This window comes from Alosa alosa, chromosome 9 (assembly GCF_017589495.1).
Source record: "Alosa alosa isolate M-15738 ecotype Scorff River chromosome 9, AALO_Geno_1.1, whole genome shotgun sequence".
Taxonomy (NCBI): Eukaryota; Metazoa; Chordata; class Actinopteri; order Clupeiformes; family Clupeidae; genus Alosa; species Alosa alosa.
Window position 1 is genome coordinate 3,544,161 of NC_063197.1, and position 23,211 is coordinate 3,567,371.

Genomic DNA, 23,211 nt, shown 5'->3' on the forward strand with positions numbered 1-23,211 from the left:
GATGGCTGGAGCCGAAGCAGGCTCAATCAGCTAATTGATCCTACATGTCTTAGCATTTGGAGTGAGCATTTGGAGAGCACCGATTTCCGTGCTGAACAGCGGTAATTAACGTGTAACTTCTCATTTCATGGTGCTGGTGCCACACAGCTGCACACAGCGTTAGTGCGGAAACATGTGGTTAAGATCTCTACAGCCGTTTATTTCTGTGGCGCTGAGCCTGTCCAGGGTTCCCATGGTCATGGACATTTTGAAAGAATTTGGGAATTTTAAAAACTCAAATTTTAGGCTGAGAGATTATCATGGATCATAGTAAAAAATATTAAACCTTGGGAAACATTCTAAGAGATTACTTATGGTACGTGAAAAACTGCCTCTTGTAATGAGCCTTGTTTTTAAAAATACTGGGCTAAATCATAGTTTTGTGTGTGCTACTAATAATGTTAGTCTTATGTATATTTAAGAAATCTAGCATAATCACCGTGTGAATAGTCTGCATACCTCGAAGTTGTAACTGAAAGGTCAAGGATATTTTGATGAGGTTTTGATTTGCCATGTAGTCCCTTTGATGTAGGCCTTATTATTCCATTATGGGAGTCATGTAATTGGAGATGTGGAATCTGGGTCTGAGTATATTGAATGTTTGAACATCAAGCATATCTGCTTCCACACTGATATTTTGTGAAACTCTCGTCTAGCTCCCCCCCCCCCCCACCCCCTCCTTCTCACTCATAAATCCAATCTTTTTTTTGCAGACAGCCTTTAACATGCTGTCAGCATGGGGCTATGCCTCATTCATTCTGTCGAGCCCTGCCCCCCCAGTTTATTTTCAATCTATCAGCCGGTCTATTGTTTTTACGGTTTCTGCTTCTTTCTGTCCTTAACACTGGAGCTCCTAATGAAGAGACCCTCTTGCCACACTGCCTCTTAGTCTCTTCCTCTCTAGATTGTGCAACTCCTCATTAGAAATGGCAGATTAGAAGGTATATAGGATCATCAGTTTGCCTCCAACACCCTGAATCTTGTGTCTTACAAAGCTGTTTGAGTCAGACAGGTCTTATTTTGAAATACCATGTTTATTAGCCAGATCAGGTTGCTGTGAATCTTTGTTCTACACATAGATCCAAACTGGGACCTTTATTGTAGTGGGCAGTGTGTGTGCATCAGTGGTTGTGTGTTTGTGGTTGACTGGCTAGCTGTGAGGGAGAAAGGGTTTGTGTTCATGCTGGGAATGCTGATGACCACAGTGCACATTCTCATGACGTTTGAGCACTTGCAAGAGCACAGCGAGGATCCACAAAGTGAAGCAGTGAGACGGAGATCATGTGAGGAGCGCGCTGCATGTCTCAGCAGTGCCCACCCTACTGCGTGTGCTCAGAGCAGATTGTTCCAGAATCAGAGAAATAAGCGCCTTTCCTGTCCACTGCGTAAGGAGGCTTTTACTGAAAGCACTCTTCAGCACAGAGAACAGGGTCCCGGGGTTAATAGGGTCTGTCTCCTGGGCTCTGCTGGAGTCTCTTCCCTTGTCATTTAAAGAGGGCTGTGGCACCTTATACTGACGGCAAAGCCCACACAGTCCTGCCATTAGCTGCTACTGCGGCAGAAAGACTGGAGCAGCCTTTTCTCTCTCACTTAGTCAGTGGAAAAGAGGTGCTTGGTACGACGTTTTGTCCTTTGCAAATATGCTGCAGTGGTGTTCTTTCCTCTCTTTCTTACTCATGCATCCAAGAGAGTAAATAGCAAGACAGAAGGTTTTTTTGTTTTTGGTCTCTCTGGTGTTGCCAGTGATTGTATTGATCTTGTGTATATTTCTCTTGCAGCTGTCGCACGAGCAACCGGAAGAGTCTAATAGTGACTTCCAGTACCTCACCCACCTTACCAAGGCCCCACTCACCACTGCATGGGCATCCAGGTAAGGATCACACAACCACACATTCTCACACATAAACAAGTTGTCATGCCATCTTACGCCATCACAAACACACACTCAAGCATACTCATAGTGTTCAGCGTGAGAAAGTCTTCTCTGTCAGCACCATCTCAGGATCTCACCTCAGGCCTCATTAGGAACTAGGTAACAGAGTGTGTTTGTGTTTATGTGCCTGATCCTCAGACCTGAAGCACAAATGCAAATTGCCCTGTTTTCCACCCCCCACACACACACACACACACACACACACCAAACACCCACACCACATACACACACACATACAGACAATGTACACAGCTGTACAAGATTCACAGTTGTAGACCTATTTATGTGTGGAAATGGGTAAAGACTGTCATTTGTGCCTGCCACCCTGTGAGAGCTGTCATGGTGAGATGCTGTATAATAGTTCCAAAGAGGGAGCTGGGTCTATAGACACACATGTACACACAAACAAAAACACACACATATGTAGTGTGCATATCCCACATACAGTATAAACACACAAACAAATAAAAGCAGTGTGCATGTCACACTCACACACACACACACACACACACACACACACACACACACACACACACACACACACACACACACACACACACACACACACACACACAGACACACACACACACACACACAGGCATGCCTCACACTCAGAAACAAAGACACACATTCACTCTAACGAGTCAGATACATTCGCATGTAATTTAGGTAGAGAATTGACAGTTGACATTTGGAGAAAAATAAAAATTCCATTCTAGGTATGAAATGATTAAATTCAGTGGCCCAGCCTGTCAGACACAAAAGTCAACCTGCATAATCACGCTGATTGACATTTTTCAGACATCAATGGGATTATTGTGACAGCTGGTTATGAAACAAGCCCAGGCACACACACACATACACATACACACATGCCATGCGGCACACTCTCCAGTGAGAGACAATTTGATAGATAGTAGCATTTGTGTTATGCTTGTGATGGATTTGCCTTATTCTTTCAATCTGTCATTTGCACAGTACATAGAGGAAAATACAAACACTTACACAGAAAACCCACACGGACAGCCATTCATTTGGGGAAAGGCCTTGCTTTTGTGTCACAGACGTCCTACAGTAAGAAAGAGGTTGTATAGAAATCATAAAAAGGGAGAAATATGAACAGGTCTTCAAATTTCCTGTCAGACTACCACAGCTCTTAACAGCTCAGCTCTGGGTAGCTCATAAATGTTATACTTGTTTGTATTATTCCATTAAAATCTCAGTGTTTGATGAGACTTATGACTGATCACAAACAGAGAGAAGGGAAGATAGACGTGGGAAAGGGGATAGGAAGGCAGACAGAGATAAGTGGAATGATGATGAAAGTAGAATGTTGCGGTAGATGTCTGGAGGCATTAAGCGCTGTGGATGAGGAAATTGCTAAACAGATAAGAATGATAAAAAACAAAGATATAAACCAAGGTTGAGACTGGACGCGCAAACATCCACACTCACACACATAACGTAGTAGACTGCTTGGAACTCATTATTATGTTTTTCATCTCACTGTGACTGCATCAAAACAACCAGACACAAAGGTCCCAGAAATGCTGCCATGCTATAATTTCTTCTTACAGCACAAATACAAAAACTTTGTCCAAGTACTGTATGTCACAACATGATCAGTATGAATTGGCTGATGAATTAATGACAGTACTGTAAATGGCTTGAAACAGAGACTCAACAAACACAACAAAAGTTCCATATATGACTGTAGAAATGGTTTTGCCCTCTGAGCTTTACCTGAGAGCGTGATCATATAAATTAAAGTATAAAATGCGCTAAAAGCTGCTGTAAAATGCCTTGGTAACAGAGACAGCCCCCCACTGCACACACCTCCATCACCACCCAAAAACCACTAAACTGCTAATTGAACTCACTATTTACCTCTTAAAAATGGATGTTGCATCGAAATCTGTGGGTGGATGGAACCATAGTATAAAAGTAAATTAATTTTTTTTCAATATAAACACCAGTAGCATAGACTCACCACAAACAAATCATGCATAGGCATCTATGCATATGCAAAATCTGTGAACATTAGTTCACTGGATCTTACGACATCATTCATCTAAAAACATGTTTAGTCAATGAAATATCACTTGCCATTGTGGACAAAGTATGTTTTTTTCCTCTAGCCTGTTTGGTTACTTCTATTATCATAAACAGCACTCAAATTCACCCATCTGCATCCTAAATAGACCAGACTGTTATGTGAAGTTTTTTTTTTTAATTGCTCCCTAAACTCTCACATGTTGGCAGCATGTGACACAATGTGGGCCACCTTTTAAATCAGCGTATGAGCGCTCAGTGATGGCAGAGTAGGGACCCCGGGGATCATATTTGTTGTTGAACCTGAATAATATGCAGAGGAACCTAACTGCTTGTCTAGTTAGTTTTGCCTAATGTAACACAGATGTGAATGTAAGGGTACATAGTTAAAAGAACTGTGGGAGGGTACAGCATGATTGGCTGTTTCCTGGATTTAACATATTGACCCCAGTAGATTTGAAGACGATAAATGAAAAGGTCAGGCTGATATATCCAAGAACTGGGCACACTGCCCCTCCAGTTGGTTGGGAGAAATAGTTGGGCTCTCTAAGTGTGTGTGTGTGTGTGTGTGTGTGTGTGTGTGTGTGTGTGGTGGACAAACAAATAATGCAATGAGTTTTTTACTGGACAACAGAAAATACTAGAACATAACTACTGACGAACTAAAAGGCATTGCTTTGCGTCTTACACTTTCACATTAGTATATTCGCTTCAGCTCAACGTGTTTGTGCACCTACACAGGATCATGCATACACACACTCACAAGTTAATCTTTCTCTCTTAGCTGCACCTCTTATGAAAAGCCCCCCTGCATGTCTTGTCACCTAACCAGCTGCCTTTCTTTTAAACAAAGCTGTTTTTACCAATGAAAAATAGCCAGCCAGCACAGCCATGCAGCACGCCACAGCAAACAGTGAGTTATTCCTTGCACTCACTAACAGGCCCTCCACGCTAGTCTGGAATAATAAATGGTGTCTGCTGGTTGTTTCCATGGTGCAGAGTGTCCCAGTCCAGCTGTTCCCAGCTGTGCCCGGCCTGCTCTCAACTTCCCAACAGTAAATTATGCCCTCATTAATATTAAAGAGGGGTCTGAATGAATAATTAATGCACAGGGGTGTAACCCCTATGTCGGCCTGTGCTCCGCCACCTAGCTGGTGCTGCAGCGAGAGTGATGTGACTGATTTGTGGCGTCTGAGCGTGTGCGCCAGCACACTCAGTCCTGCTTTAGTGTGTCAGTGTGACAGGCCTGACAGTATGGTCACAGATGGCTACACACACACACACAGACACACACACACACACACACACACACACACACACATACAACCAGCTGCTTTTCACAAGTACAGTAGTTTATTTATGGAGCAACACACTTTTGTGCACACACAACCACAAATGCTCACACTGTGCAACCTCTGTCAGATATCTGCTGATGCAGGCAGAAAGAGATGTGGCCTTTAGATCTGGTGTGGTGGAGGCCTTCAGAACCCATCTCTCTTCTCTCATCCATTATTAGCCTGGTCCTCATGCAGTATTTATTCAGCAATTGGTGAATGCCCCATGTGTGGTGTTGTTTTAATTGTGTGCTGCCATTATGGCAGAAACCTGCGGTCTTTTGTGTGCTCTTCAAAAATTCTAAATGTTTTGTTTTTCCCCAATCTAACATTTTTAGTGTGCTGCATGCTCTAAAAGCACCAGGAAAAGAACCCTTTGATCAAAGTGAGGTTTCAACATCCCCGGTCCCTTCCAATCCGACCCTCCCCAAGAGGGCACTCTGAATTATAGTGCTCCATCAAGTGCTTTGGAATCTTAAAAGAACCTTTAATGTGTTGCCAAAAAGAAGGAATACTTGAATTAAAGAGCGAGAGAGGCGTGGAGGCGTGAGAGGATGGAGAGAATGTGTTTACTGTAAAGTAGGAGAGAGGAGAGAGGCTCAATTAAATGGCAGAAGCTTTGTTTCCATCTTATGAAGGTAAAAGGAGGTGGTTGGGAAGCTGTTGCAGGCTCTGCTCTTTGTTTCTGGTATCGCTATAGAAACTGCTGGCATAGGCAGCTGCCCCCCGCACACACACGTGACACACACACAGAAACCACTCTGTTGGATGTTCCATCAAAACACGAGTCTGTCGCTGTTAATATTCTGCCCTTGTCTCCTGTTTCAAGTTGTATACTCCTAAAACACATTATTGTGTGTTAGGTAAGAGGAAAAGAGAGGAGAACTCAGAGAAGGAAAAGCAGTTTTGATTAGTGTTTTGCTTTTGTAAAAATATGAAAATATAACACACAGTGTGTTGGATTAGAACAAAGGAGAATATCATACTATTTCTCATTTGTGTCCTTTTTTTTCTCCTCCCCCCTCCTTACAGGGAGCAGCCCCTTGGACAGCCCACGCAATTTCTCTCCCAACACCGCGGCCCATTTTTCCTTTGTTCCTGCACGCAGGTGAGAGGCAAAGTTTGAGCTCCGTGCTCTGGAGGCAGAAGCTAAAATGCTGAATCTAAATCAGGACAATCAACTCTGTGTCTCCTCATACGCAAGACAACACAATATAAAAAAAGGAAAATGCAATAGATTAAAGAAAAGGGTTGTTTGAGAAATATAGTGCACTGGGAGAGAATCTCCTCCCCTGGTTTTATAAAGGCTTTGTTACTGACCCCAATAAAACAGGTTTGATAGTCGTACTTGTCGGCACCTCACATCACATGAAGCAACAGCGCCACCCAATGGCTGTATGGGTTATTGCAGGACTTCTACACATAGAATGATATGAATGGAAGTTGTCAGTGCATGGAAATAGCCTGATTCCACTTCATACGTGTCTCTCAAATTGGAAATGACTTTTGAACGATTGCTGTGGTGCAAATTGTCCAGCAGTCTTCCCAAAGGTTCAAAAATATTGAAATTGAAGTGAGATGGTGTGAGACTTGGTGTATGTACTGTAAGCAACATAAATAGTTATTGATGACTTTAATCAAGCTGAGCCACTGTAAGAGCTTACCTTTAATAGGCCCTGTACACACAATGTGGTAAACAAGCAGGGATACATGTCTGTTCCTAAATCTAGGGCAAGTATTACATAATTATACTCACACTGACAGTACTTCAACAGGGCAAAACAAGGCAAAATAAAGGAGTATTGAATGATTACAAAGTCCGCCACACTCACATACCACTGTTGTCTCTCCCACACAGTCACGGGCACAGGGCAGACAGGTAACACCTTTCACCTTCCCCTTCTCATACACCACTTCCTGTTCCTACCATGCAGCATCTCCTCTGTTAGCGCCAATGTACTAGTCAGGTGTGCTGAACTGCTTAGGCCTTTGGTGTGTGGGTGTTTGGCTGTGCATGTCAGTGTGTGTATCCATGTTTGTGTTTCTGTGTGTATTTACATGTGTGTTTCTGTGTGTATGTGCAGGTGTCTTTGCATGAACAGCCCAATCCATGGCCCAATGCTGTTCCACTTTATGTTTTTCTTTGTGTATTGGTGTCCACCTGTCTACTTGTGCTGCAAAGTCCCTGCCAGTGCTTCTCTGTGTTGTGTGGATGTCTAACCTCCCTGAAACATCATCTCCTGTAATACAAATGTGTGCAACTAGTAGCACCTCAGTGGACTTATTTCGCACTTTACCATTGTGTAGTAAGAAGGTGTAAAGTACAATCCTCAGGGAACCTTTCCACTGAACCTGTGTTAGGAGTGTTTTTTTAAGTCTCTCCCTCTCTCTCTCCCTCTCTCTCTCTCTTCCTCTCCCTCACTAGGACGGATGGCCGACGCTGGTCTCTTGCTTCTTTGCCCTCCTCAGGGTATGGCACCAACACCCCCAGCTCCACAGTCTCTGTAAGTACATACGCATCCTGTATGCCTGTGTGTGTAAACAATCTTGCTCATCCTGCTGCTCATACTCTCACTACAGCCTTCAAGCTTAAAATCTTATCTGAAATGCATCTATTCTGTAGTCATTGAAAGAGGCTTTAATGTCTGATAAGATGACTTCAAAGCACTTTCTCTGCCAAACCCCTGAGTCGTTTGCTTATCTCCCTGTCAAGCAGAGTTGACCTGGTAATTGACATTCAGGAGTCAGTTTTCAGCAGGGTTTAGAAGTGTAAGCACATAGCCCTTGAAAAGCACACCTTAATGATTTTATGGCTCACAGCATATGTCTGCTCAGTTTGCGTGGCTTTGCTGTATCCAAGTGCTGTGGCCCCTGTAGGCAAACCCCTTCAGTCATCTTCCCAGGTAGTTAGAGCTGAGTGAATCCACCGTAGGCACCGTAGGCCATTCCCTGCCTCTGCCCTTGTAATCCCTCCCTCTCTGCTTCTCACAGTCATCATGTTCATCCCAGGAGAAGCTGCACCAGCTGCCCTTCCAGCCCACGCCCGATGAGCTGCACTTCCTCACCAAGCACTTCAGCTCAGAGAGCATCACTGACGAGGAGGGACGCCGCTCGCCTGCCATGCGCCCCCGCTCACGCAGCCTCAGGTGAGACACACTCGACCGACACCCACGCCCTGACAGTGCTACACAGATGAGTAGACACACTCCTAACTAGAAAAGAAAAGACAGATACACACTTACAGTTAGCCCCAAGAGGATCTCGGATGAGGTGGACCAGTTGCCCTTACCTCTCAGGGGAGACACTGAATTCATTTTTAGAATTCATTTGTAATATGATTTAAAGCACAAGCACCAGTGCATGGACATATGCTTGAAGCACATACTGTTGTACATTCTGTTTCTTAGGATTCCTCTCTCTAACAGTTTCTCACTCTCACACACACAAACACACACACACACATCACATCTCAACCCTTTGCCTGGTGATGGGTGTCAAAGAAAAGTAGAACTCTAGCCCTGATCTCCTGGCAGAGTGGCACCACACTGCCACCTTTGACTGACACTCAGCTCCTCTGACTGGCACAAGTCATATTGTACACTCTACTTGCCCTTTACTCTCTCTCCCCCTCTTTCTCCACCCCTCTCTCTCTCACACACACACACACACACACACCTGTTGCATCTTTCTTTCTCTCAGCCTCTTGTCGTCTTTAGTCACTCTTGTCTCGCCCCTCCGTCTGCATCAGCTCTAACGGCGGTGCTATTCTCTGTCTGTCTCTCCTCCTGTCATTCGGCTATATTTTGGGAGAGCTGAAGACAGGCAGAAATTGTCACATTTTAAAGTCATTGTGGCATTGGTAAAAAAATGTCTCAATAGAGTCAGTAAAGAGTCAATAAAAGCACTCTTGAACAAATGTAACTATGTCTGAGCATTGCCTCGGGCTTGGTCAATAAAGGTAGCAATGTATTTTTTATACCTTCTCTCTTTTTGCTGTACACACAATGCCCAAATACAAATGCAGACATGTGCACACAGTATACACACAGTATACATTCATTATACACTCAAAATACACACAGTATACACACACAGTATGCACACACAGTATACACACACAAAATACACACAGAATACACACAGTTTACACTTAGAATACACACCGTATACACACCGAATTCACACCGTATACACACCGAATTCACACCGTATACACACAGTGTATACATACAGTATAAACACACAGTATACACACAGTATACCCACAGAATGCACACAGTATACACACAGAATACACACACAGTATACACACAGTATACATACACACACACACAGTATACATACATACACACAGTATACACACACATACAGTATACACACACAGTATACATTCACACACACACACACACACACACACAGTGTATACACACATAGTATGCACTCAGAATACACACAGTATATACACACACATACAGTATACACACACAGTATACATTCACTCACACACACACACACACACACACACACACACACACACACACACACACACACAGTATACACACATAGTATGCACTCAGAATACACACAGAATAAAAACAGTATGCACTCTATTCTTTTCTTTATTTCATCACCACTTTGTGTTCCCTTGTTTTCATGGGCTGCTGTTAGAGGAAGAAAGAGAGAGGGTCCACGCATAGATGGCAGTGTGAAGACGGAGGGGCTCTGCCCTCTGTGTGGCTCAGGCACAAAGCTCTGCGGGGGGTTTGCAGAAACGGGGATTAAATCTATAAATATTAGATGAGCGAGGTGTGTGTGTCATTACCACTTCTTACAGATCACCCTCTGCAGCTCACAGATGATCAATCTTAAAATGTAACCAAAGGGAGGGGGAGAGGAGAGATGGAAGAAGAGCAATAGATGGAAGACAAAGAAAAATACAGAGAGAGCGATAACAGAGAGAGAGAGAGAGAGAAAGAGAGAGCGATAACACAGAGAGAGAGAGAGAGAGAGAGAGAGAGAGAGAGAGAGAGAGAGAGAGCCAGGGGGGAAAGGGAAGGGGAGAGATGTTTGCATACGAGACAGAGAGAGAAAGAGGGCAAAAGGGGATGAACATGGCAGCTAATTAAACCAGTGGAAATGGAGCAGTTGTATGCTAATTTGATGGCCGCCGTTAGTGAGAGTGATGACCGTGGTGTCTTTTCCTCGCTGCTCTTGAGATGTACGGCGGCTCTTTGTTTCTCACAGCCGTCATGTCTCTCTCATCCGTTTTAAATGAGCTCAACACTGAACGCAGCCTCATCCATCACAGCTGTCAGAGCCGCTCCTCACTGCTGAGATCTCCATCATGGGCAACCCCCCACCTCATTCCAGCACACCTAGCCTGGCTGGAAGTGGCCTCGCTGGCCACAAGGTGAAGCCTCTGGGCTCACCATACACCGATGGGCTGGAATCTGGCTCAGGCAGCTGACCAGATGCATGGTGCTCTTTTCACTGGTCATGATCACGTCATACTGCATGCAATAGCACAGATTCACACACACACACACACACACACATCTGCTGTCTGTTACTCTCTGACCTTCTATTGTTTCCGTCCTCTGCTGTTGGATCATAGACATAGTTTCAGCCTGTGGATTTCACCCCCTGCCCACGCACACACACACGCACACGCACGCACACACACACACACACACACACACACAGAGAGAAAGGTGAGCAATCGCATGGGTAATGGAATACCAGAGAGTGAGTGGGTGAAATCCACAGGCTAAAACTATGTCTATGATCCAACAGCAGAGGACGGAAACAATAGAAGGTCAGAGAGTAACAGACAGCAGATATGTGTGTGTGTGTGTGTGTGTGTGTGTGTGTGTGTGTGTGTACATGTCTATGTGTGCGGGCAGGGGGTGGCATGTGAATTTCTGTGTGCGTGGCCAGTTTACCAATCCATGCATGGCCCACCTACTCTGTCACGGTCAATTTAGCCCATGATTTCATTTTTTTGCTATGAACTCACAGGCATGCCATTCAACAACACTCTCTCTCACACACACACACACCACATACACTCTACACACCCTAGTTCCATCATCTCATTTTTCCCATCCCTTGTCAGCTGAGTGGGGAGTTGGCTTGTGTGGCATCTATAGCTATGTGTGTGCCACAGGACTCGGACAGACAGGACTCGGACAGACAGGACTCGACAGACAGGACTCGGACACAAAGACACTGCACTGTGTGGCCATCCCTCCATGACTAGTTTATATTCATAGTACACATGAGCGTTATAAGGCAGTGAAGCCATTGTGCCCTATCTTTGGCATATTTGGACAGATTGAATAACACATGCAGGCGATAATGCACACATGTCACACACATGCAGACTGCGCAAGCTCACCTTTGCCAAAACTTATAATTAAAGCACCAAGATTTTTATGGAGCCCCCCCTTTACACACAATAAAGCACCCATCAAGGTCATTTTTCAAACAGTGAGACAGTTTTGAGAGACAAGGTCATTTATTTTTTTTGTCTCGTTACCTGAGGAGAAAATAATTATATTTTATAATTATCATTTGTCTGAGCTCCTACTGTTATTGCTCTGCGGGATTGCTGCCCTGATCTCTCTCGCTCTCTCCACAAGAACTTTATTTAATAAAGCCTGGAAATGCCTTAAGCCATTTACACACCTTTTTTCCCTAAGTATGTAAGTTGTAAAGCAGCCACCCCTGGACATAAATCAATCACTGTCAGCCATAACCTTTCCTTGCTGTGCTGCTGGTCTCTTTTTCTTTAATTTTCTGATTTAAACGACAGTGCGCCACAGGACTCTTAGCTACTGCTTACCCTTGTGTGGCAGTAGTGTGATTTGTGCTGCCAGTATGGAGTCAAGGGCGCATACGTATGTGTGTGTGTGTGTTCATTGGCATGTTGATAAACAGCCCCTGTGAGGTTGACCGGTGTGTTTCTCATTCTATTAGGGAGGTTAATTGGCCAGACGGGCTGTCGATGAATGACTTATAGCATTACCTCATCCTCACGGTCACATTACCGGTTTCAGCCACTCACACAGGAGTTGAGTCACACAGCCACAGCTGTAGCACTGATCCATGACGCCCTGGCCCTAACCACCCCCCACCTTTGCACTAACACACAGGCTCTTGCATAGACAGGTAAACACACCAAACACCAAAGAACACCACAGAGTCAATTCTCCCCATATATCACTGAATATTCTTCATCTGAGCATATTCTCTGTATTTCTCACCCTGATTTATTTTCTCACATGCCCATCCTCATTCCACATGCATACATGTTTGCATCATAGCATTAGGATTTAGCATTGCTTTATGCTAGTCTACAATTTGGAATGTGGTTTTATATTATATTTCGTTAGGGGAATTAATATGCAAGTATTTTTTTTTCTTTAAACAGACATTTTGATTCTGTACCCAAAAAGACTGTTTACATATTTGGACTCTCAGCATGTGTCCAGACATGCTCTCTTAAATGTGTTGCCTCTCATTCACACACAAGCATGCACACAAAAGCACAGAGATGAGAGTTACTCTCCCTCTGGATCACATTGGTCATGGCGTCTCTCCAACCTAGCTGACAGATGTGATTGGTTTACCTAATATCAGTCTCCATTTATTTTTGTAAGCTATGACTTTGATCTGAACATGTGGTAAGGAGTGTGTTAAGGTTGTGTTAAGGCTTACTTTCTCTGTCTAAAGAGTGCAAATACACACACACACACACACACACACACACACACACACACACACACACACACACACACACACCGCTTTGCTGCTCTTACTGTTCTCTGAGGACACGGACCAGGTCAACAAGGGTGTTTATGTGTGTGTGGAGTGTGTTAGTAAGTGTGAATCATGACTATATCATCCCTCTGAATGTAGATTGATGAAGTGTTGTACTTTTGTCACTTACCCCCCTCCACCACCGTCTTCCTGTGCTCCTCTGAGACATGGGGGCACATGTCTTGAATAGGTCCCTCAGGGTTCAGGGCTCTGTCTTAATATTCTATACACTTTCCCCATCTCAATCTCTCCATCCTCCATCTCATCTCACCGTCTCCATCTCTCTTCCAGCCCCGGTCGCTCCCCCATCTCTTTTGACCATGAGATCGTCATGATGAACCATGTCTACAAGGAGCGATTCCCAAAGGTAGGATGCATTATAACAGCCTTAGAATTTGCTTCAGTGGTGGCTAAATAATAATAATAAAAACCTTTCTGTAATGAAAGCTCTTTTAGCCATTTGTAACTTTACCCCTGTACACATTCATAACTCAGGTGACACAATAAAGGCTCCAGGAAGCAAAAAAATGAAAGAAATGTTCAACTGTACATGCTGCTACTGGCCACAGTAAAGATATCTAGCAGCTTTCAGATAGTAGTAACTGATTAGTATTCACCCCAGGGATAAAATCAGCTATGTGATATTAGCAAATTGCATAAGGCTTGAAGAACTAATTGGATATTATATTTTCACTGTCAGATATTAGGCTGTTCAGTGCAAGGAGCTACAATAATTAATTGGGTATTAGCACAAGAGGTTGAGGTTGGCAAAAATGTGGATTCCTGACCTTTGACACCCCATGACACCTGCAGGCTACTGCTCAGATGGAGGAGCGTCTGGCAGACTTCATGGCCTCCAATGCCCCTGATAAGGTGATGCAGCTAGCAGACGGGGTTCTGAGCTTCATCCACCACCAGCTGATTGAGCTGTCCCGAGACTGCCTGGACAAGTCCCGTGAGGGTCTGATCACCTCACGCTACTTCTATGAGCTACAGGAAAATCTGGAGAAACTGCTTCAGGATGTAAGTTGATGTGTGTGTGTGTGTGTGTGTGTGTGTGTGTGTGTGTATATGTATGTGTGTGTGATGGTTTTGCCACTTCTTTTACCAAGCTGTTGAAAAGCCTAGAAAGTGCTGCACCACTTTGTTTTTGTGTGTGCATCAGAGGAAGGAAAGTCAGGAATCACCAGAGTATTGTTTAGAAGAAAGCAAAACATAATAATTACCCGTAAAATACCACTAACAGTTAATTTTAGCGCATGAATAGCATGGCATAAACCTGTGTGCCCTAATGTCCTGTTGCTGCCAGTCGAGAGCAGTAACACACCTGGCCATTTCTTCATTATCTGCATTCAGAACAGCTCCTATGGGGGCATGTTTGTGGGTGTTGATGTCTCATTGATCATAAGAAGTGCTCTCAAACGGGTCCTCTTTGGTCCATCTTCAGTGTGTTTATTACACCATCAGTCTTGCGTTGATGTCACAGTATGAAAAAGTCTTGTGTGTTCGTTGGAGTTGATCACTAACGAACGCCCTTTCGATCACTTTCTATTTCTCTCACTCTCATCCTCTCCTTCTCTGTTGTTTCTGTCTCTCTCTGTTTTTATATCTCTCCTGTACAATTTCCCTGGCTTCTGCTCATCTCCACCTCCCTTTGTCTCTACCTCTCTGTCCATCCCTTTCTGTCTCTTTCTTTTTTTACCCCCTCTGGTCCAGGTTAGAATGTCTTCCAACCTGTCACACAGGCATTAGTCACGAGATGTGCTGCTGATGTCTGTATTAGCTCAGTCACAGAGCCAGAGGGGTTTAAACCTCCATCTTATGGCTCCCAATGGTCCCATTCTGAACTCTCATCCTCTCCCCAAATTGTCTAGGTGTGTGTGTGCACGGGATGTTGTCATTGTGTGTGTGTGTGTGTGTGTGTGTGTGACGTCTTTAGTGTTTGTGTGTGTTGAGACGTAAGTATTTGGACAGGGGAGGGGTTATTTTAATTTCACGCTCCAGCAAACACTGGTGGTGACGGATGAGTCTTTCAGACAGTGGAGGCGAATGAAATGAGGGAGAGAGAGGAGGAGAGCGAGAGAGAGAGAGAGAGAGGGAGGAAGGGGAAAAGAGAGGCGGGGACAGGTTTTGTTTTTCTTCTCTTCGGGTACTGTAGGAGTGTGGGTGGGTGTGTGTGTGTGTGTGTGTGTGTGTGTGAGATGGGTGGGTGTAGGAGTGTGTAAGGGTGTGTGTGTGTGTGTGAGATGGGTGGATGTAGGTGTGTGTGTGTGTGTGTGCGCAGACAGGGGAAGGTTTGCCCCTCAGCCAGCAGACCCTCTCTCAGGCGCACATACATGGACGCGCACATATGCTGCCGCACACCGCCAAGATGACATCACCCAGACGCTGCTAATTGGCTGACGTGTCTGGGGTGCGGATGGGAGCAGGTGGCGGCGAGGATTGGCGTATAAAACACGTGTGGCGCAGAGGAATTTGAAACAGGCGGATTTTTAAAGGGGTGCGAGTGGCCCGTCTCCGAGCATGTCCGGGGTGTCGTGGCAGCGGCGTCTGGAGGAAGAGGAGCTGCTGGAGTGGCGGGACTGGAGCGCGCTCACACCCACCCAGGAGTCTGCACTTGAGTTCCTCCTCACAGGGTTCGGGCCGTCGGTGGGTCGGATGGCCGAAACACGCGCTGATTGGGGATTGGTGAGCATCTCTCTCAGTATGAGTAGAGAGGAAGGAGGAGAGAGCTCTTTTGGGGCTCCTGTGAAGAACCTGGAGGAGGGAACTTTGAGATATGGGGGTGACTCCATGTTGCTTGTTTTCTTGTTGCTTGTTGTGGTGGAGTTCATTTTTGATTTGTGATCCTGTGTTTGTCAAATCTCCCAAAGTTGTTTTGTAAGTGAGTTGCTGTTTCTGGCTATGGTTGGGAAGAAACAGAGTAACTTCTGTCAATATTCTGGTTTGTTGACTCTGCACTCTGGTTGTATTTGTTGAGCGCTTGTAGGCTTTGGTCTGAGACACGAGAGAAGTTGCTTCTGTAAGTTGGATATCGGTGGGTCCCTACTGATTTTCTCACAGTGAATCTGCAGCACTAATAATGGATTCATTTAAACAATCAGTTGTTCTGATCAGAGAAATTGTTTATTTTTGACTGTAGAAATATAGCAGTATTTTAAATTTGTAAAAATCTGTTACTTTTTCTGACTACTGTGTTTACATTGGGTTTCATTTTCAAATTAGGGGTTTATTCAGGTTAGAGGGTTATGAAACTGGGCAGTCAGTGTGTGTGGTGGTATTTGTGTGTTCGTCCTTGAGGTCAGTGCGCCGGTCCTGCTGTCTGAGGAGCAGACATCAGCATGGGGCAGACCCCTCACTGGGTCACTATTAGAGACGCCACAGGAGCTGATTGCATGCCCCGGCCACCGCCACTGACCCTGTCCTCATGGCGCCAGCCCTGAAGACATCTTCAGAATGGCACCGTGGGGGCAGAGAGCAAGCTCAGCACTAGCACACACACACACACACACACACACACACACCGGCTGTACAACTCGTCATGAGGTAATGCAGTAAGGTGAGAGTTCAGACCCTCTGGCCAGCCATTCCTCACGTAGCGGAGCTGAAGAATTGTGTCAGGATGCAAATTTCTGTCCTATTATTCTTTTTCTCCCAGTCTGGGCATCAGCTGACTCTCTTACCCTCCTTTTTCCTATGTAGCTGTCAGGTGATTCTTCTGTTTATTTTTGTGTCAGTTCTTACCTCTTTCATTCCATGTATTTGTGGACATCTTCTCTCTCAATCTCTACACATCCTTTTTTTAGTAGTTCTATAAATTATTCAGAACTGATGAGGAAGCCCCTGGGGGCAGTGCTGTCATTCACAGATGTCTCTATTACGGGGAAAACCCCAATTCCCCCTAGCCTGGTTATTACCCACCTCTATCTGTCTCTTGCTCATTCTCTCTCTCTCTTTCTCTCTCCATTTATACCCCCCAAATCACTTTGTAAGGAATTTACTATGAAAGATCTAGCTCTGGTAAAGCGATGCATTTTAAATAGATGTCGTTTACTGCCATTGTTTCATCCCCTTCGATATTCTGCGTGAAAGTATGGCTATGGTGATATATTGGAACGACATGTTGATGTATAAGTGGGAAATGTATGGGAACATTCTATGAGTGGGGATGATGTGAGGTTGGGAAATGTAGAGTAAGCAACGGAAATGTTTGGTTACACTCTCTCTCTCTCTGGCTTTTGTTTCAGGCTCATGAAAGGTCGGAGAGTGTGGAAGTGGCGTTTGTCACTCAGATGGTGAAGAAGCTGATGATTGTGATCGCCCGGCCTGCCCGGCTGCTGGAGTGTCTGGTGAGTGTTGGTATCCACACACACCTGCTTAGGGATCATAGCAGTACACAAGCACATGCACTTCATTAACCAAGACAGGAGGCCTCAAGGAACAGGAAGTGTTGGAGATGGCATATTGAAGACCCCTTTCACTGACCACATACACTACCGGTCAAAAGTTTGGGGTCACTTATACATTTCCTTTCCACTCCATTATAGACAAAATACCAGCTGAGATCAGTTGCATTGTTTTTTTTTAATCAGGGCAGCAGTTTTCAGATTAAATTATGTGATTACATAATTGCAAAAGGGTTCTCCAATGGTTTTCTCAGTTTGCCTTTTAAGAAAGAATCTTGGCTGATCTTTAATGCAATATCTTCATTGCCCATTATCAGCAACAATTCATCCAATGTTGCAAACTAAGGCACATTCTTTTTACTAATCTGATATCATTGTAAAAGGCAAACTGAGAAAACATTGGAAAACCCTTTTGCAATTATGTAAGCACATAATGTAATCTGAAAACTGCTGCCCTGATTAAAAAAACAATGCAACTGATTTCAGCTGGTATATTCTGTCTATAATGGAGTGGAATGGAAATTTATAAGTGACCCCAAACTTTTGACCGGTAGTGTATGTGGTATGAGTAACTTGGTCCACATGCAGGTTTGTTTTAATGCTCCTCTTTGTGCATTCTCAAGCAGCTCTTCATTAGCACAGCAGATTCATTTTTATTAGCCGAGGGGAACATTCGTCCTCAGGCAATTGTTCGGCCCTAGTAATTTCTGCTGCAGGGTGCGTGTGTGTGTGTGTGTGTGTTTGGGTCTTTATGCAGTTAGTGTCCTTTTAGTTTGTACAGGTTTCCTCACTTAATCAGGAAACATAATTACAGAAATTTGTTAAAGTGGTTTATGATTCCATAAAACGGCATAATTGAGTGTGACGGCAGAAGTGAAATTTCTGCATGTTATTTATTCCAGTGGTGGCAGGTTTGTTGTAAGTGTCTTGTGTATTGATGGCTGTGTGTATGAGCTGCACTCCTTTGTCTGGGTTCAGTGAGTGGATCCATCACCGCTGGCTTCCCTCCCTCGCCTGCTATCTGTTGCCCACCCAGATGTGGGACTCATAAGCACATCAGCTCTCACTGTGTGGGCAGTTTTCCAGAGGGCTGTCGCTGAACCTCTACTTTTTATTCCTGTGATGTGTGCTGTTAGTGTGTGCACATGTGTGTGCTTGTGCTCCGTCAACAGCACACTCAAAGCCCTTTCATCATCCCCCCCCTAAGTCCTCTGGCTCTACCCTCTGCAAGGCACTAAAGCCCCTTGGGTTGCCTGTTTATGAGGAGTGTGTGTGTGCGTGTGTTTGTGTGCTCAGCCGAGTTTTATATCAGATAGTGAGTGTGTGTGTGTGTGTGTGTGTGTGTATAAGAGAGACTGAGAGAAAGAAAGGAAGTCCATGAGGCATGTGAACCTCAGTGTGCAGAGAGGGTCCCCTTGGTTTATTAGCTTTCCCTACCTGCCCAAGCAGCTGGAACCATACATCTTACATAGTGTACAAATACACACACACGCACACGCACACACACACACACACACACGCCGGCTCCACCACCCACTGGCCCTGAGATTAGGGGCTTTATGCTCACATCTGTATTTTTGAGTAATCACATGCAGCCAGCAAGATGACACCATGCAAGATGGGCTTTTTAGAAATGGGGCACAGCAGATGTGCGGGTCAATTTTGCAGCCAGAGATGCTGGGGGTCTTTGTGTGAGAACAATGAGCCAGGAGCCCTGCTTTCTCTTAGATGTAGTCTTCCCTCATTTCTACCACCTTTCCTCTCCATCTTCTTTCGTCCTAATGATATAGTGTGTGAGTTTGTAAAGCTGGTTGTTATCCAGTTGATAAGAAACATTGTTAATCTCATATTTTAATTAGGACCATAGATCTGACATAACCTACAATGGCAGCTAGGCAGTTAGATAATGTCAGTAGCTGCTTTCAGATATGTCCTCCGCAGTATATGCGGATCTTTGTCAAATGGAGATCCAACCCTTCCGGTGATTCAGATATGATGTGAACATGAGGACATTATGTGTGAACGACGCCGACGCACATTAACAGAATCTCTGTATGGTTGAACAGGTTGAACACGCACATGAACAGAATCTGCATGAGCTCATTTACATAATGTCCGTCAGAAATACTAGGTGGAGAGTAGTGTAAGAGCCGGCTAAGTTCCAAATAACCGGTTATGTTGTTCAGATATATGGCCCAACCGCTTGACATCCGCAGAACGTGGATTTACACCTAAAAGCAGCTAGTGTAACAGTGCATGATGTGTACTCTGTTCTCCAGCACACAGAGCTAATAGGCCACACATTCTACACATTCCTCACCTGCTTGTTGAAACACACACAAGCACACGTTTGCAGCTAAATCATTCTTTGTCAAAAGTCATGTATAGAAATCCCTGTGGGTGTGATGTGGGGTCATCATGATTGGGGTGTGTGTGTGTTTAATATCCTGGCTGGCTCTGCTTCTTCAGGAGTTTGACCCAGAGGAGTTCTACCACCTCCTGGAGGCAGCTGAGGGCCATGCCAAAGAGGGCCAGGGCATCAAGTCTGACATTCCCCGCTACATCATCAGCCAGCTGGGCCTCACCAGGGATCCCCTGGAGGGTGAACACACACACACACACACACACACACACACACACACACACGCACACACGCACGCGCACACAGAGAGAAAGAGAGAGATAAACATGAACACATGTACAGACACACACAAACATTAAAGTAAAATAAAATAAAATACAGGATGTAATGACATTTATTGTATTATTTTTCTTGCCATTTTCATGTACATGAACTTTGCAGAGGTAATTATCCATAATAAAAACTGTGACTGATCTTTCTCCCTGCATCTGCCTGTCCCAGAGATGGCCCAGCTGAGCAGCTATGACAGCGGTCACCCCGACACTCCGGAGACTGAGGAGACTGACGTGAGTGCAGTGGCTGATGTTTCATATGTCATACTATGATGTCATATAGCAATTCATATTTCCCTTGCATTTCACACTTACTACCGCTACCTTGGTTACTCCTTAAACCTGTGTGTGTGTGTGTGTGTGTGTTCCAGGGTCAAGGAGCCTCTGTGCAGCCCGCTCCAGCTCCAGTTCAGCAGAAAACCAAAACCCCTCGGGAGGAGGACTTTGAAAACATCAAGCTGATCAGCAATGGTGCTTATGGGTAAGAAACACATACAATTTGCCCACTCTATCACACAACTACTGTGCTCTAATACAGCAGCAGTCACACAGAATCATTCTGTTCTGGTCAAGGTAAAAGACCCCGACCTATAAATCCGTGTAAGCCAAATGCTTTCCCCCATGACTCTCGTCTCATTTTTTGTGTACTTCTACTAAGTTTCCAGCTGAATTGCAAACTGCTATAAAATCTCAATCAACTCCTACAACTGTAATAATATGTAGCATGGCAAACATAAATGTTTTGCTACAGAGCAGCAGACCTGAACTATTAATTTCTATACCCAACCCAAGATGGTGAAGCTCTTGTATCTCTCTCTCTCTGCTGGTCAGTGCGGTGTTCCTGGTGCGGCACAAGGAGACACGTCAGCGCTTTGCCATGAAAAAGATCAACAAACAAAACCTTATCCTGAGGAACCAAATCCAGCAGGCCTTTGTTGAGAGGGACATCCTCACCTTCGCTGAGAACCCTTTTGTTGTGAGCATGTTCTGCTCCTTTGAGACCAGACGCCACCTCTGCATGGTCATGGAGTATGTGGAAGGTAAGCCCCTCCTCATGATGGCACAAAGGCAAAACACATTTATGTACTTGGCATCTAGATACACTAGTGCAGTTTCGAGTCCACAAACTTAATGTGCTTTCATGATCTCAGGTAATCATAATAGAGCACTGTAATTGTAATGTTCACAAAGAAGATGTGAAAGTAATCAAAGATGATGGTGGTCTAACACAGACTCAGGTTATCACACTCATTTAATGACAGTCACTCAGCACACAGCAGTCAAAGCCACTCTCACTCCTGAGTTGCTGATGGCCATTTTGTCCTCGGGCAGGCGGAGACTGTGCCACTCTCCTGAAGCACATAGGGGCACTGCCAGTGGACATGGCGCGCATGTACTTCGCTGAGACTGTGCTGGCACTGGAATATCTGCACAACTATGGCATTGTTCATCGAGACCTCAAACCAGACAAGTAAGACACCACCATGACCCTTCTCCCTTCCTTTTGAAGATGTGCTTTTATGCTTCAGAGTATGCATTGACTTTGATATTTGGGAATATCAAATATCATGATCCATGAAAGCTCAATGGAAGCTTGTTGTATGCTTACTGGCATAGATGAATAAAGGCTATTTTCCTTTTGTATTTATGTCATTGCTCATAATCTGTTTTTGGTCTGATTTTAAAGTCTGTTGATCACCTCAATGGGACACATCAAACTCACTGACTTCGGACTATCTAAAATTGGCCTGATGAGCCTCACAACCAATCTCTACGAGGGACATATAGAGAAAGACGCTCGTGAATTTCTGGACAAGCAGGTACACTTCCTTTAAATTGGAATTGTGAGTGTACATAATGTATGTTTGCATCTGAGTCATCTATACTGTATTATATAGTGCTGACTCTTTGGCTCCCTCTGCTGGCCAGGTGTGTGGCACTCCAGAGTACATCGCCCCTGAGGTGATTCTGAGGCAGGGCTACGGCAAGCCGGTGGACTGGTGGGCCATGGGGGTCATTCTGTACGAGTTCCTGGTGGGCTGTGCCCCTTTTTTCGGTGATACGCCTGAAGAGTTGTTTGGACAGGTCATCAGTGGTGAGTAGCACATAACACTGCACATACTATTACTGTTTTATATCAGGAGTGGAAAATGGCTTTCCCATCATCAGTTTACTTTTGGAATATATGTGTATCAGAACATCTATAAGCTTTGCTGGTTCATGAATACAATTTGTAGAATGTCTGAATGTCATTGATTGGTGTAGGTCTTTGTTAGTATTGTGCGAAATGGAAGGTCAAGGTTAGTACCAATGGTGTCATCTGATCCTGTGCTCTCAGATGAGATCATGTGGCCAGAAGAGGAGGATGCCCTTCCTCCTGAAGCTGAAGACCTCATTTCCAAACTCCTCAGACAGAACCCTCTGGAGAGACTGGGCACAGGTCAGTACTGCCCTCTTAATAAAGAAGCGCTGAAAGTAACTACATGTTGCAATGCACTGTGGTATAGTAGCAGACTGTGCTTATGCTATTTTGATGAACTATAGCTCATTTAATCTTTATTTGTATAGGGCCTTTCAGGCAGAGTAGCAAAACACAGTGCTTAACAACAACACACTAAGACAGCATACAGCAACAGTTGCCTCCTCATATGTAACCTGACATTTGACCATATCTGTTCATGCTTTGGCAGGGTAAAGATTTCAAAAGCTACTGTTTTTTAGCACAGTAGGGGGTAATAGTTATCTGTAAAGAATATTGTATAGGAAGTAGGATGCATTTGCATTCAGTACTAGACACACACTCAAAATCAAAATAATAGATAGATGTAAAGTATTATCTAATCGGATTTAACAAAGCTCACCTGTCCTGTCCTGTCCTGTCCTGTGTATATCTGTTTGACTGATTATTGTTGACGATGGTTGTTGTGTGTGT

The 23,211-nt window shown here is 44.5% G+C and overlaps 1 protein-coding gene across 10 annotated transcripts in view; it reads left to right on the top strand.

Moving 5' to 3' along the window:
• mast2 (microtubule associated serine/threonine kinase 2) overlaps positions 1-23,211 on the top strand; it is a 122,023-nt gene that overhangs the window by 89,242 nt on the left and 9,570 nt on the right. For 8 of the 10 annotated variants that reach the window (XM_048252731.1, XM_048252732.1, XM_048252734.1 and 5 more), the window contains 16 exons: positions 1,818-1,909; positions 6,391-6,466; positions 7,217-7,237; positions 7,784-7,862; positions 8,350-8,504; positions 13,471-13,546; positions 13,993-14,202; positions 17,427-17,528; positions 20,055-20,187; positions 20,449-20,513; positions 20,651-20,760; positions 21,111-21,319; positions 21,612-21,750; positions 21,967-22,099; positions 22,209-22,374; positions 22,618-22,719. In XM_048252731.1, the coding sequence (XP_048108688.1) occupies positions 1,818-1,909; positions 6,391-6,466; positions 7,217-7,237; positions 7,784-7,862; positions 8,350-8,504; positions 13,471-13,546; positions 13,993-14,202; positions 17,427-17,528; positions 20,055-20,187; positions 20,449-20,513; positions 20,651-20,760; positions 21,111-21,319; positions 21,612-21,750; positions 21,967-22,099; positions 22,209-22,374; positions 22,618-22,719 (1,868 nt within the window). The remainder of the gene's footprint in view (positions 1-1,817; positions 1,910-6,390; positions 6,467-7,216; positions 7,238-7,783; positions 7,863-8,349; positions 8,505-13,470; positions 13,547-13,992; positions 14,203-17,426; positions 17,529-20,054; positions 20,188-20,448; positions 20,514-20,650; positions 20,761-21,110; positions 21,320-21,611; positions 21,751-21,966; positions 22,100-22,208; positions 22,375-22,617; positions 22,720-23,211) is intronic. The other 2 variants (XM_048252733.1, XM_048252735.1) reach the window with 1 other exon arrangement.